This window comes from Rosa chinensis, chromosome 1, assembly GCF_002994745.2.
Source record: "Rosa chinensis cultivar Old Blush chromosome 1, RchiOBHm-V2, whole genome shotgun sequence".
In the NCBI taxonomy this organism is placed as follows: Eukaryota; Viridiplantae; Streptophyta; class Magnoliopsida; order Rosales; family Rosaceae; genus Rosa; species Rosa chinensis.
Window position 1 is genome coordinate 54,064,349 of NC_037088.1, and position 14,757 is coordinate 54,079,105.

The window sequence follows — 14,757 nt, forward strand, 5'->3', positions numbered from 1 at the left end:
AACAAATGGAATGCACAATCTCAAATTAAAAGGTATGAATGTCAATTTTTTTGATAACTAGGTTAGTGCAAGTTATATGTTTGTTCATTGATATGTACTTAGAATATGCAGTCGTTGAATTGGCAAGGGACCAACCCAAGCTTAATGACTATCTAATGAAACTGTGAAGAAGTTGAGAAGTTGCACGAAGTAATCTGCGGAAGACCTTGACACAAAAATATCATTCAGTTTTTCTTTACTGGTGAAAGAAATGCAAGTATAGGCTTGTAAGTTGCAATAGGTTTCTTTATTAGGTAATGCAATAAGTTGTAGTTACATTTGTAACAAACTGTAGATTTTGATTGAATGCGATGATGTATATGAATACTGTATATGTATATGAATACATCTTCTTGTATTCAGCTATTTAATGGTTTTTATTAATAATATATTTTTTTTTTAATAATGTGGTATTTGAAGACACCGTTCTAATGGTTGGTTAGTAATTGGTGTATAGCTAAAGTTGGCAACTGTCATATCAGCTAACATGACAACATTTTGTCTATGTTGAAAACTTGGGCACTGTTTGTATTTTGGTGCTCTATGCTGCAAAGGAAACCCCAGCAATCACCACTGTCATGTTATTGGTGGCTACATAGTGGCTAATGAAGATTTTGGTGGCCTTTGTGAATAATGAGCACCCTTATTGGAGGGTGTCCTATAAGCATAATTCTAGTAGTGTGTGTATACAACCCTCATCACCCACACAAACCCGACACCCAGAATGTACTCAGCAAAGTGACATTGAATTCTAGATTACTAAGAAAGTGTTTTAGGCACTTGCCAGTTGCCATGCATTGATTAACAAATTCAAATAGAAGTTTTGAGTTTGACTCAATAATGACGAATTGTTATAATGAGAGAAAAAAAAGTTAGAGGAGATGTCGCCATCATTTTCTATGTCTATTAGCATTGTGTTATGAGTTTTGTACGGATTTTTTTTTTTTTTGCCGATCTTAATGACTGAAAATATGAGTTTATAAGATAGATCGTTTAATATGACATTGCTGAAATATCAATGAATTACCATTCTTTAATAAAAAAATTAGCTGCCATAACCGAACATACATGTACATATGATATCTAACACATTATAGACCAAGTGATTTATAATACATATGTGAGTTTCACTTTCATGACCCGAAGTCTTGAATCGTTCATTTTATGTCATTCTTTATATATCATATCATTATATGTACAAATAACTAATCAAAACATTGATAGTTAATTATCCAATTATATCGAACAAATAATTAATTGTAAGAAGGATCAAATAATCATAAAGAACCGTCCGTTAAGCTAAAACATATGAATGACATGAAAAGAACACAATGTTCTTTAGCAGAACTTCTTTGTTTTTTGATCAAAAATAGCAGAACAGTTAAACAACACGTGTTCAACTTCTTGCAAAGAAATATCGTATACCCTTTTCTTTTTTGTGGAAAGGAAAAGAAAAAGGAAAGAAAAAGAATTGTAGGTTAAGGACTTAAGGGTGGAGGACATTGTCATAATTTCACTTTGTAGGGGAAAACTTAGCCAAATCCGACTCACATCCACGTCGGCAACAGAGAGTGACTGAAAAAGAACTACACACTTCAAAACGCTAAAAACCATACAACCAGAAAACCTTGAATAAGGAAAAAAAAATAATTATGACATTCCATTTCTTATTGCGTTTTTGCTCGGCCAAATCCAAATTTCATGACCCAATTCACACTCTCTCTCAATCTCTGCAAAACTGAGTGCTTCCCGTGAAACGTGCGCAATAAGGTACCTCTCTGCCCTTTTCTTTGTAATGCATTCTAGTCCTCTCCTTTTCATTTTTCCTGTAAATTTTGTGGCTTTTGGTATGACTTATGCTTGTGGATCTCAAATGGGTTTGTTTTGTTTTTGGATTTTTATGGAAGAATGCATTGAAAATGTTGAAATCTTATGCCTTTTTCCATGATTCAGTGTTATGCAATTTTTCTCTTTTCCTCCGGATCTAATTTGCCTAATATATGTCATATTCTAGCTACTTCTCTTTTGGATTAAAAGATTTTGCCTTTTGATTGTTTTCATTGAACATCAACATCAATGAGATAAAATGTTAAGTGGGTAATTAGTTTGGAAATGTGTTAATGGTTAATAAATCAAGCTGAAGCTGTTTTGGTTCTTGGAGCAATAGGTTCTTTATTGAATCATCTAATTTTGAATGTTGCAAAGAGTTGTGGACAATTTATGCTGGGGCGTGGTGGGTAATATTGAAAAAGCCCCAGTTTCTGTATGAGAGTTGAAATGTGATTTCTTTACAGCTACCGTGATGTGGGTTCTATTGAAAGACTCATTTTTGAATCTGGGTCTGCGTCCAATGATGACCCAGTTCTTGCAATACGCAATTGAGCTGGGTCAAAATGGGTTTTGGAGCCTCTTTATATTTTTTTCGAAGTATCATGAGTTCAGGTACTCATGAGGGTGCTGGATAGAATTGAGTTTGGAGGTTTTATGCTTCAAAAACAATTAAGCTAGAGGAAAGTAATTCTTGATGATTCAACCGGGTCTATACTACCTTCTTATTAAGTTGGTTATGTGCAATTGTGGAGCTTATGGTGTTACCAATTTGCATAAGTTTAACCACCATGTGTTGCATGGCCCCTGGTTCTTCTTCATTTACCTATATTTGATCTGATTTTCCATTGGCGGTGCTTCCTGGTACTAAACAGTAAAACCTGCATTCTAGGTGACCATTCTGTTAGTGGAACTTTGGAAAGTCTCTGAAAGGAAACACTCGTCCTCAATTTTGGGAGCAGTTGCATAAAAGGAATGGTCACTCAACTTGGAGATAATGGAGATGCGTACTGGAAATTCCCGTTCCAATAAAAAGCAATCTTTAGAGAATAACAAATCTGCCACTGAAGAGAAAAGTCCTGCAGAAAAAGAAGCAAACACTTCTGTATTTGTCAACTATGGTAAGTTCATTAGATACTAAGTATTCATACTTGTATATGTATCCGTGATTTTTTCAATGTTGGTGTGACACCATTAAACTAACTCATAGTCAGAAATAATTCCTACTGTAGAATAGACATCTATGTTAAGTCTGTTCAGATATTATGCACACTTTGACTTTTCAAAGAATATCTTCTATTAGTTAGTGAAGTAATCAAACTCTTTTGGGTTACCATATTTGCCTATTTCCAAAACCACCAAGTGTTCATAATTTTTCCCCTCTTTGTTCACAAAAGTAATACTCCTAAGGTAGATTGATGTTCCATCTTGACATCACTTGCGGCTCAGTACTGCCCTGTAAACCATCTTTTACAGCCGAGTTATACCAAAAGGGGTAGCATTGGAATTTGGATTTTCATCAGTGTGATGGTTTTTCTGTTTCTTTTTACCCTGAGGGTGGGGGAAAGGAGTCGTAAGCAACGATTCCAAAGTAACCTATCCCCCATTACCATTCCTTGCAACAAACAAATTAGTTTTGTCATTACATGATTGATGTTGATCATATTGTTCTTTCATGATAATAAAGCTAATTTATCATGTAGCTGCAATTGCTTGGCATGACAGTAGAAGAAAGTGGGTCGGGGATCAGCAGGTGCAAAGAATGGCCAAGGATCCAATTATAAGGTATTTTCTCCTAACACAATTCTTGGATAGAATGGGGTTAGTTGGTGTACTAGTCATCGTTAAGAGTTTGCAACTTAGAGTTTAAAAACAAAGAAAAAAGTGGAGAGAATAACTGTCACTACATATTATTAGGTAAGAATGAAGCAATTAAGACTGGTATGTCAACTAGAACTTGCACCTCACTTGCTGATCTATAGTTTGCAGATTTTTCAAAATATCTCCTCTAGTTCTTTTGTTTGGTGCGTGCCCATATTAGTAGCTTTGTCCACTTACTTTTGTTTAATCGTAGCTGCTAAAAAAATGTCTGGAAGATTAATGCAAAAGCTATGTGCTGCATATTATACCTCCATCATAATGATTAATGCTATCAGTGGCTTTGCCCAATTATTTTCTGTTGAATTGTTGATTGCACTTATGTTCGGATGTCTGTCACTCTGTCAACTAGAACTTGCACCTCACTTGCTGATCTATAGTTTGCAGATTTTTCAAAATATCTCCTTTAGTCCTTCTGTTTGGTGCGTGTCCATATTAGTAGCTTTGTCCACTTACTTCTGTTTAATCGTAGCTGCTAAAAAAATGTCTGGAAGATTAATGCAAAAGCTATGTGCTGCATATTATACCTCCATCATAATGATTGATGATATCAGCGGCTTTGCCCAATTATTTTCTGTTGAATTGTTGCTACTTCTTGAAGATAATGTGGAAAGTTTATGTTGCAGCTGGTCAACAGCGTATGAGGATCTACTTTCAACCAATGAGTGTTTCCCTGAGCCAATCCCTTTAACTGTAAGTTTGAAACAGTCACATAATTATGCACACACCTGTTCAATAGAATCATGAGATATTATTAGGTGTAACTGTCTTCCATCTGTGTTTCCATGTGTTTCATTTTGTAGGACAAGATTTTGCATGTATTGTGATTCTAAGCAACTGGTACATTGTGCAGGAGATGGTAGACTTTTTAGTTGATATTTGGCATGATGAAGGCCTGTTCGATTAGGCAGTCCAGAAGAGATCAAAGTTGACCCTCTACAAAACCGTGATTAAGGATGATAGTCTAAATCCTTGTAGCTGATTAATGCCATGACGTGGCCATGCTTTGCCACATCAGAACAAAAGTAAATCATTATAGTTCCCCAAATTCTTTGGATGATAAATCCAGATACTGTTAAATATTGCCAATACTGTGGGAAAAAAGATATACTTCAGGTCAGAATGATGATTTATGAATAACTTCCCAGACAAATTAATTGTGTTTCTTACTATCATCGGATTTGCGGTCCTACTGAGGACCATGTAGTTCTACTTCTACTTCTTTTTATGAACTGCAACCCTTAATAATTGTAGGAATTTGAGGTAATCAAGTAAGGATGCAACAATAGCTTTTTGTCTCTTACTATGTCTTCAATATCACTAATGACCATACTGATCAATGGTAGTGCTCATAAGGCTATGATTGCCAATTTGGTATTGCTTTGTTGTGAACTCATGAAGTAAAATAGCTTCATCATGGGTGTGGTAAACTGGATTAACTTTAGAACATTTTCAACGTAATTGGAAAATCTCAAGGCAGATGGGATTAACTAAAAGGGACACAATTTCGTTTCACTATACAGTTTCTACAATTTTCTTGCCAGTGTGACACTTCTTTTGTGTCCTTCTTAATTTTTTTTTTTTAAACATTTATACCATTATCAAACGTTTGGATGAGCAGATTTCTTCTATTCTTACAATGATGAGAATGGTTTTCTTAATTTTGGACACCTATTTTCATAAGCATACTTTCAATATGTATGCAGTGAACTTTATTTACGGAAACGAACTTAACATGTTATGTATGTACCACTCTGGCCTTTCGAATTTTATTGGATAAGAAAGAAAAAAAAATGAGACCGAAAAATAATTAAAAATTAAAAAAAGGCGCGCGGGGATATACTGGGTGATGGGTAGTTTCCTTTCCACGAAGGTAAACGCGGAGACGAAAAGTCTCGGTTTCTAGAGAGAAGAACAAGACCAGATTCCATCTCAACATAGTTTTAGTTTAAAAGCGTTCTTTGGTTTTCTGGGGATCAGAAGGAGCTTAGATTTTTGAGAATGAAGAAATTCAAGAGCATGTTGAAGCCGAAGCCAAACCCAACAGAGCAAATCAAGGATTGGCAGAGACGACTTCGCCAGGAGAGCCGCAACATTGAGCGCCAAATCAGAGGTGATCATCTAAGTTTCTGTTGATCAAAGTTTCGGTTTTTATTGGGGGATTTGGTTTTCTTGTCTTATTGGGTGACATGGGTTTGTGTTGTTTTGGTGATTTGGTCTAAAAGATTGATGGTTTTTGTTTTGGTAGATCTTGAGCGAGAAGAGAAGGTGGTACAGAAAGCTATTAGAGAAGCTGCAAAGAGAAATGACATGGGCTCAGCAAAGGTAGCGTGAGTTTTTCAGTTGAAAATGTTGTTTCTCAATCATGAATGACTCGATAGAAAGTTAGAGACTTGATGCAAAAAAATTTGTGTTCTTTATCCCAATGTGAATTGGAAGGGAAATTTTTTTGCTTGGTGGGTCTTTTTGGTTTGTGAATTTAGATCACAATGTCAATAATGTCAGTATGGTGTTTTTATTCAGTAGAATCTTTTCAGCTATTGATCTATTTCATGTATTTCTCAAGTGAATTTTGGGTGTTTTAGCTGCATTTGTTTTGCCATGTAGATTGTAGAATGCTGATAGTCTGTTCCTCCGTGTACTAGATGTGTGCTTGTGTTAGCTTGAACACCCATGTGAATTCTATGTCTTGATTGATCTGTGAATTATTTTCAGTCACTTGCAAGGGAGATTTTGGGGTCGAGGAAAGCTGTAAGTCGTCTTCAGGAGAATAAAGCCCAACTGAATTCGATAGCGATGCACCTGGGAGAAAGTGTTGGTATTGCTTTGTACTCTTAAACAGAATTCTAGTTCCTGCATGACTATGAACATATGTAAATGTGTACTGTGTATTCATTTATAAGCTAATTGGCATGAACAATCTAATAACCTGGTACATGATATAAGTACATTATACACGCCGTCCCCTTTTATCTTTTATGTTACTCCACAATCCACCCCCAGCCCCTTTTCCTTGGTTGAAATCAGCCTTATGATATGTTTTATGTGCTTGCAGCACTTGCCCGTACTGTGGGTCATCTATCAAAGAGTACAGAGGTCATGAAGCTTGTTAATGAACTCACGAAAGCTCCAGAAATGGCTGTCACAATGCAAGAATTTACCAAAGAAATAACCAAGGTAATACCCTTTTGGTGCTTTTTGGGTTCCTGGTAGAACTTGTCCAACTGCCTCTACTTTCTTAAGTGCTAGTGGGGCTTATCTAGTGCTGCCTCTGCTCCTGTTTAAGTGGGAGTTTTATCTCTTGCTTTATTGTTCATCTTTTTCTTTCTTTTTTGTTCTGTTTGTTTATTCGGCTTCAACTCCTTTCCAGTGGATTATGCCACATAATTTATTGCTGTTCTATCCAATGATTTGATTGAGAGACTTGACTGTTTTCTTTTTTGTTATTCTCTAGAATGATAGCAAAATTTATATTCTTTAATCAATGAACTGTGAAACTTCACTAGATTAGGGTATTTACTTAATACAAAGATGTGGAGAGAATGAATTATATCTGAGCAGTGAGCCACCGTCTGATGGATCCCTGTTTTTCAAACCATATTTTCAAAAATTTGAAGATAATGAACCATAGCTGAAGTTTCAGGAAATACACTATATGGTACTTGTTAGATGCTTGTGTATATTGATTTTCATGAAATCATTACGTGTAACACTCTTTGGTCATACAGGCTGGGCTGATTGAAGAAGTTGTAAACGATACTCTTGATACAGCATTAGATTCGGAAGATATAGAAGAGGAAACTGAGGAAGAAGTTGAGAAGGTTCTTAGTCAAATAGCTGGTGAGACGGCTGCCCAGCTTCCTGAAGCTGTCAGGAAAGAGAGGATCAAGTTACCTGCCCAGGGAGCTAGTGGTTCACGAGAAGTATGTGTTAAATAGACTCCCATTTCTAGTTTTTCTTTCCTCACAAGATTCAACGGACCTAAATTGTTGTTGCTAACTCGTGCAGGAAGAAGCTACAGCAGAAGCTTCAGATGACGAGGAAGAATTGGAAGTGTTGAGAGCGCGGCTTGCTCAAGTCAGATCATAATTGCTCATGAAACTGTTTCCCTTGTTTCATTGGCATTAGGAAGAAGTGCGGTTGTGCTTATTCTGTAAAGGCTATTAGCAGTACCTGTAATGATGTTTAGATACAACTTAACAATAGCATCAACTCAAATATTCGTTTATGAAAAACAGAAATTTGTTCTTCTGTAATGAATGTTATATTACAAGGTTCTGTTTATTATAATGCATCTAGATCAGATGCTTTTCAGGGTAAAGTAATTATAATTTTTATGCATATGTTCGTGCAAGAAGCTAAACTATAGTCATCAACTACTACAGTACTTCTACCACCTCCGTGCTACTGCCATATTTTAACTTTAAATCGCCTTCAAGAAAATAAGGCCCAACTGAATTCGATGCACCCGGGAGTAAGTGTTGGTATTGCTTTGTACTGTCAAACAATATTGGGTTTTTATCACCACTAAAGTTAAAATTTTCTTGCACAAGATAAAATAATATCAAACTTTCAAAAGTTATCAAATAGATATCTAGACTTGTAAAAATTGATCAACTTCATATATCCGTCCATTTTTCATTACATCTCTATTAAAGCTAAGAGTATATACAATCTTTCACTCAATTTTTAATTAGAAATAACAATATTATCCTCTAATTCTTTCTCGTTCTCTTTTTATGTTCTCCTTCTTCCTCGTTCTTCTGCAATCTGTAACTGAAATTCAAAAGTTTTGCAGAATTAGAATCCGAAACTGAATATAGAGATGCACAGATGCAAAATTAAGCCCAGAAATTGAAGTGATTTGTGATCAGAGGGCCATCAACCATCAATATCCCAATCTTCTTCTTCTATAGAATTAAAATCTTCCATTCAATTTTAATTCCACCATCGATCTTAGAAACAAATAAAGTTGGGATGTTTCCCACCTTCTAAAGAAACAAAGAAAAATTTGGGGGGGGGGGGGGGGGGGGGGGGGGGGAATCAACAAAGTAAAATAAAAAATAATTGAAAAACAGTTTTTGTGTAAAATATTATTATGATCCTACAAAACACTGCATCACACGTGATTAATTTTAAGAGAGAGCTTACAAAAAATAAACCGAGGTATCAAGTTGATTTGTTTTTAAAACTTTAGGTATCATTTTAATCACTTATGAAAGTTGAGTATCAAGTTGATTTGGTTTTAAAAATTTAAGTATCATTTTTTAAAGTAAGATATCATTTTGTCCGGTGCAAATTTTTTTTGACCTTAGTGGTGATAAAAACTCAATAATATTCTAGTTCCTGCATGACTATGAACGAATGTAAATTTTTAACTTTTAAGCTAATTAGCATGAGCTGTCTGAATAATTTGGTGCATGATATAAGTACTTTATACACGCTCTGTCACCTTTTTATCTTCTATGTAACTCCACAATCCACCCCAGCCCCTTTTCTTTGGTTGAAATCAGCTTTATGATATGTTTTATGTGCATGCAGCACTTGCCTATACTGTGGATCATCTATCGAAGAGTACAGAGGTCCATAAAGTTGTTAATGACCTCACGAAAGCCCCAGAAATGGTTGTCGTAATGCAAGAATTTAGCGAGAAATAACCAAGGTAATATCCGTTTCAATGCTTTTTGGTTGCCCGTCGGAACTTTTCCTGAGTTCTACTGCCTCTACTTTCTCAAGTTTTAGCAGAGCTTACCTAGTGTTGTCTCTGCTCTTGTTTAAGTGGGAATTTCATCTCTTGTTTTACTGTCCATTTTTTCGTCTGTTTAGTTGGGTTAAGATGCGTAATGGTAATTCATGTTGTAGAACCCTAGGTTTTATTTGTTCATTGTGTAACCTTTTTAAAACTATCTCTATCCCTTAGTGAATGAAAAGTGAAAGTACATTGAATTAGGACATCTAAATCTTTTGGATATCAGGATGAATGGTATCCAAGCAATTAACCCTGTGACTGGATCCCTGCTTTTTTAGCCATATATATGTTTTCAATAATGTGAAACAAATGAAGCATGTCTGGAAATTTCAAGAAATACACTGTGTGACACTTGTTAGGTGCTTGTGTATTATGTATATAAGCTTTTTTTTTTTTTTTGGGAGTAAAAGAGGTCATCTATTATGCAGCTCAACAAGCAGTACAAGAACAATCCCCCCTTATGGGGGCGACAGAAAGAACCGTTATGTAGAAACTACTATAAAGCCAACCCTAACTAAAAGAGCAAACCAAACTAGTAATCTCCTAGTACACCCACCTTCTAGGATTAAGCCCAAACAAAGAAAAGTAGTGCCCCGAGAAATAAAAATAACGCCCAATGGGGCCCAACAGAGTCTCTCTTTACTTTGTGTTCTTTTCTACTCAAGTAGACAGAAAAGAAACTAAAGCCTCCTCATACAAAATAAGAAAGCCCACTTTTAGAATAAAAATAAAAAATAAAAAAATAAAAAACCAGGACCCAATTGAGCCCACAATAAGCCCAACATCTTGTTTGGAGCCCAAACACTCAACCTACTTGAAGCCCTAGCATCTGAGCTGCCGCACACCCAAGCCTCAGGATCAGCACTGTAACGCCCCAAACTGCACCTCACCAGCTTAAGCACGTAACAGTGCCGCGAATCTCTAAAACATAAACCGAACGCTCGATTTACATTCTAAAGACCGCTAGGCATTTTATTTGAAAAACTTTTTGTAGAAACACAGCGGAAGCTACAAATACTTTTGAGGTGAAAAACTTGAATTTGTTAAAACCTATCTCATCCGTCCAGAACTTGGATAAAAGCTAACGTGAGGTACGAATCCCTATGAAAAGAATTCAACTCATTTTGACACGAGACTAGATTTCAACAAGTCCTGAACACGAAGATTTCGAAGTATAATTCAGATTGGAAACCAAACAAAGATTTACCGAACTTGTTCCACACACCCAGCTCCATCCGCTACTGTCCCGTCACCAGTGCACAGTACCTGCATCCATACTATTGTAGGGGTGAGCTTTCGTCCTCGCTGCTCAACAGGAACTCTAACTCAACTAGGTTTGAAAATCAATAGACCAGTATTGGGAGCGCTCCAGTATTCGAAACATACTTAAACCAAATATTTTAAAAGAACGACAAACTTTGTGAGAATGCTTTTTAACTCGAAAATCGATGCATGATACAAAATTGAATACGCGCGCTGAATCTTACCAGATGGCCGGTCCCATAGACCCACTACACGACCTTACCTCAATTTACTTCATCACCAGGTAAGCGTAGCGAGAGCGTCCGCTACCTAGCTACGCACACGTACCGGGCCCGTTATTACTATCGGAATACCCGGACGACCGGCGTAACTAATCCTCCGGAGGTTTTGGGGATCGAACCCAAGGAAGTCAGAGCCACCTTTCGCTCTCAAGCCATCACACATTTTCTCACGGATTGGTTAGTATGCATTGCATTTGAACTTAACCAAATCGTACCACTTAACATGCATCGCTTAAATAACAATATATAAGAAAACAACTAACCGAGGAGAGTCCTGAATCCCTACCTGGATTCCGATGCTTTCTCTCACGTACTCCGAGAGTTGCGAACCTTCTGTTCCTCGGGTAACTGGAGTCCTAGATTCCGACATTTCGATAGTTAATAACTTTTGAACAATTAAACGAAATCTCGACGATTAATATATCGTCCAAACCAACTTTTCATGGTTTGACCAGGAGTTGACCAAGGTTTGACCGACCTTTCCTGGTTTGACCAGGATTGACAAACTTTGACCATTGTTTGACCAATCGTTAATGGTTCGATAATTACCTAAATTATCAAACATTGACTTGAAGTTACGTTATCGACCAAACATATATTGAGTGCACCCGATTACTAAGGCCACCCAATATATATATACTTATATATTAATTTCTTTCACTTTCTATCCATTTAACATAAGTACAAGCATAGAACATGTTTCCAATTTCATCAACATTTTATCTCAATCACGCTACACTTGGTCTTTTACTTCCATTTCGTATCTTGTCGCATAGTAATTACACGGAATTTACTATGGACCACCCAATACTTTCCAATTTCCATATAAGGTGTACCCAAACTACTATGGACACCCAATATGTTATTTTTCTTTCTTTACGCTACCATTTCACACAAGGTGTGCCCAAATTACTAAGGACACCCATACTCACACTTGACCATTTTCACCCTTCACAACCATTTCCTGATTCACAACAAAACTCAATCCACAATTATAATATCAATAGCATATTCAACAGCACATTCAAACATAAACTCCAAACACCCAGAACTATACAACTCGATTAGACTAGGCAAAACACTACAGTTCATCCAATATGCCAAACGTGCCAAAAGTGCAGAACCTCGATTTACCTTGGGTAGCACGAATTGCAGGTGGAAAACCCAAGCTTCTACTTCAACTCCTTCCCGAAACCCGGCTATGAATACACTGTCAAATTGATGCCCACCAATTCACAGCTTCTTGTTTTGATCTCGAAACCGAAACCCGACTGACGATGAACTGAGGTGGAGAGCGAACCAAGAGAAACCAGAGAAGCCGCCGGCGTCGAAGAACAACGCCGGATCACCAGCAGCTGAGACGGTGGCCGGAGTAGCCGAAAATTGCAGAACTCGCCGGAGGAGACACAAAGCTTCCCATCGTCGATTCTTCTTCTCCGTTCAGTGCATGGACGATCAGAGGCTACGGTGAGGTAGGCGACGCAGAGATGAAGGGAATGGAGCTCGCGCGCCGTCGTGGGGTGGCCGGACGTGAGAGTTCCAATCAGGTTCCCTTGCGGTCGTTTCCGGGTCGGAGGACTGTGGTCCTCTCTCGAGACTTCTAGTTCATTCCTCTGAGCCCAGACCCATTTATAAACTCCCTCAGTTAATCTTCGATGGCTATGATCAAGCGGTGGCTAACGGATGGCCACGATTGCACCGTTGATTTTCCTTTTTACTTAAAATGAATTTCTATAACTTTCCAACTTTAGAAATTCATAACAAATAGTTTCCATGTCCGAAAAATTCCCTGAAAAATCACACGAACTCATCGTGTCGTGTACTTTATTTTCCAACTCTCACATTGAGGATTTCACTTTATGAAATTTTCTGAAAATTTCCTCGAGCACTTTAACTTTTATCGAAATCGATGAGAAAATTATCGAACTATTTCACTTAAGCTCGATAAATTTTTCCGGGGCTCACAAGCACTGCCACAAATGGCACTTCCACAGCTTGAACATCCACCACCGCCGCTGTACATGCCTTTGCTATCGCCGCACCTACTAGCGTTCAAGCCACCAGCACCATCCACATTAAGGGAAGACAAATTCGATACCATTCCTACTGCAGGGCCCGCCACCGTCAGATCCACCCAAAAGCTGGGGACACCCATTCTGGTCCCATTACCCACGACCGCGTCCAAGAACCATGCACAGGGAGCACTAAGATCTCCGGCCTCTTTCATCCACTCTGCAATTCGAGCAACCGAGACCCCATCTCGAACAAAAACATCTTAGTTGATCACCAAGCACACCACTCGATCTGTGCTGCCGACCCTGGTCGCGATACTGCGTCCGCAGCAGCAATAGCACTAGATCGAACCCGACACCCGCATAAAACCATCATTGCCCAACGCAACAAGAAAGAGAATAAGTAGCCTAGAGGCCACCATGGCCACCCTTGACAGGCAATAGGGAGATATGAGAAGCCACCATGAGAGGTTTCTCAAATCCTAGCAGAGCGCTAGGTCAAGGAAAGATTTTTTATCTAATGTCTTCAAAGTTTTTTTTTTATGTGTACAAGCTTACAATAGAATAATAGTATTAACAAGAAAGATATTTTCCTTAAAGAAAAAAAATTAATGGTAATTAGTTTTGCAATATATGTCATCTTAAAAAAGTTCTATATGTCTAGAAGTAAGTTGCTAACTACTTGATAAGAGCCTTTAGGTGTGTAACTCTCATACCGAATTCGAATCTCTCCAACACTAATTAGAGTTTAAATTCCAATTTATTCTTGGTGATCATGGGGAGGAAGCGTTTTGACATGATATCTTAACACGGATTAGTTTATGAGCTTAAAAAGTCTTTTATAATACCGTGCATGTGATATCTAAAAACAAAACAAAAAACAAGAAAAACAAAAACTAAACTAAGTTGCTAGTTGAATGAATTACTTGGCATCAATCTTCGAATGCTATATTTTCTTTGTAAGAACTTCAGATGCGTATAATTTCAGATACTATGTTTGGTTTTATTCATGCATTTGATGACTGTCAGCTCTATCAGATTCATGTGTTATGGTCTACAAATCTATATCAGAATCATGAACTCCAGAACAGAGGCTTGATGTTACTAGCAGACTGATCTGCTGGGAAGCTAGGATACATATGCTCTCCATTATAGCTAATGATGTTGACATTATTGCTTGGATAATATTTTGGTTGGCATTGCTGCTGCTATTTGGCGCCTCAACTCCAAGTAGCTATGCTAGTGACTTTTCTTTTGGAAGTCCATCAGCTCTGCCCTTCTTTTAGTTGCCAGTATAAATTTGCTAATTCCTTACAGACCAGGATATGTCGGATATCCAAAGAAAATAAAACAAACAAACCAGTACGATAATAGGCGTAGTACAGTCGCGTTCTCCTGATCAGCTACTGACCAGACTGATCAGAGATAATTTGGTCACTTTAATCGAACAGTTAACAGATCTCATCCCAAATCACATCACTTACCTATCAACTGTTCAATTTCTCACTTATCTTTATCAGGTTTCCCCACCCTAGAAATCTGGAACTAACTTTTGCAATAATTGTGTTGGAGACGGTATGATTCCTCTCACTTATCTTTATCAGGTTTCCTTTTTCTTTTTCTTTTTTGATAAGATTTTTATCAGACTTCCTTTTTTTGTATAAGGTCTTTATCAGGTCTCCTTTTCGCAATAATTGTGTTGGAGAGG

General features: G+C 37.4%; 2 protein-coding genes and 1 long non-coding RNA gene across 4 annotated transcripts; 2 read left to right on the plus strand and 1 right to left on the minus strand.

Moving 5' to 3' along the window:
* The first annotated feature begins 1,627 nt into the window (after positions 1-1,627).
* On the plus strand, positions 1,628-5,030 carry LOC112182317. Of its 2 annotated transcripts, none has more exons than XM_024320781.2 (5): positions 1,628-1,809; positions 2,742-2,987; positions 3,570-3,651; positions 4,371-4,437; positions 4,598-5,030. In XM_024320781.2, exons 2-5 carry the CDS (start codon positions 2,864-2,866, stop codon positions 4,649-4,651), a joined length of 327 nt encoding a protein of 108 aa, XP_024176549.1. In that variant the 5' UTR covers positions 1,628-1,809; positions 2,742-2,863; the 3' UTR covers positions 4,652-5,030. The 2 variants fall into 2 exon arrangements, with proteins under 2 accessions (XP_024176549.1, XP_024176548.1); XM_024320780.2 differs by having other exon boundaries at positions 1,630-1,809; positions 2,759-2,987.
* Positions 5,031-5,581: 551 nt separating this feature from the next.
* Positions 5,582-8,065, plus strand: LOC112182315 (vacuolar protein sorting-associated protein 24 homolog 1). Its single transcript, XM_024320776.2, has 6 exons — positions 5,582-5,857; positions 5,993-6,069; positions 6,460-6,562; positions 6,800-6,921; positions 7,473-7,667; positions 7,753-8,065. Exons 1-6 carry the CDS (start codon positions 5,746-5,748, stop codon positions 7,831-7,833), a joined length of 690 nt encoding a protein of 229 aa, XP_024176544.1. The 5' UTR covers positions 5,582-5,745; the 3' UTR covers positions 7,834-8,065.
* Positions 8,066-10,094: 2,029 nt separating this feature from the next.
* LOC121052668 lies at positions 10,095-11,389 on the minus strand. Its single transcript, XR_005809758.1, has 2 exons — positions 11,019-11,389; positions 10,095-10,770 (listed from the first exon to the last, which is right to left on the minus strand). It is a non-coding gene; the product is annotated as an uncharacterized LOC121052668 (long non-coding RNA).
* Between the last annotated feature and the right edge of the window lie 3,368 nt (positions 11,390-14,757).

Coding starts and splice junctions, on each gene's coding strand:
- LOC112182317 (XM_024320781.2), top strand. CDS start 2,864: ATGGAGATGCGTACTGGAAATTCCCGTTCCAATAAAAAGCAATCTTTA. Junction 3,652..4,370: donor GCCAAGGATCCAATTATAAG/GTATTTTCTCCT, acceptor TTTATGTTGCAG/CTGGTCAACAGCGTATGAGG. Junction 4,438..4,597: donor CTGAGCCAATCCCTTTAACT/GTAAGTTTGAAA, acceptor TACATTGTGCAG/GAGATGGTAGACTTTTTAGT.
- LOC112182315 (XM_024320776.2), top strand. CDS start 5,746: ATGAAGAAATTCAAGAGCATGTTGAAGCCGAAGCCAAACCCAACAGAG. Junction 5,858..5,992: donor CATTGAGCGCCAAATCAGAG/GTGATCATCTAA, acceptor TTGTTTTGGTAG/ATCTTGAGCGAGAAGAGAAG. Junction 6,070..6,459: donor ATGACATGGGCTCAGCAAAG/GTAGCGTGAGTT, acceptor AATTATTTTCAG/TCACTTGCAAGGGAGATTTT.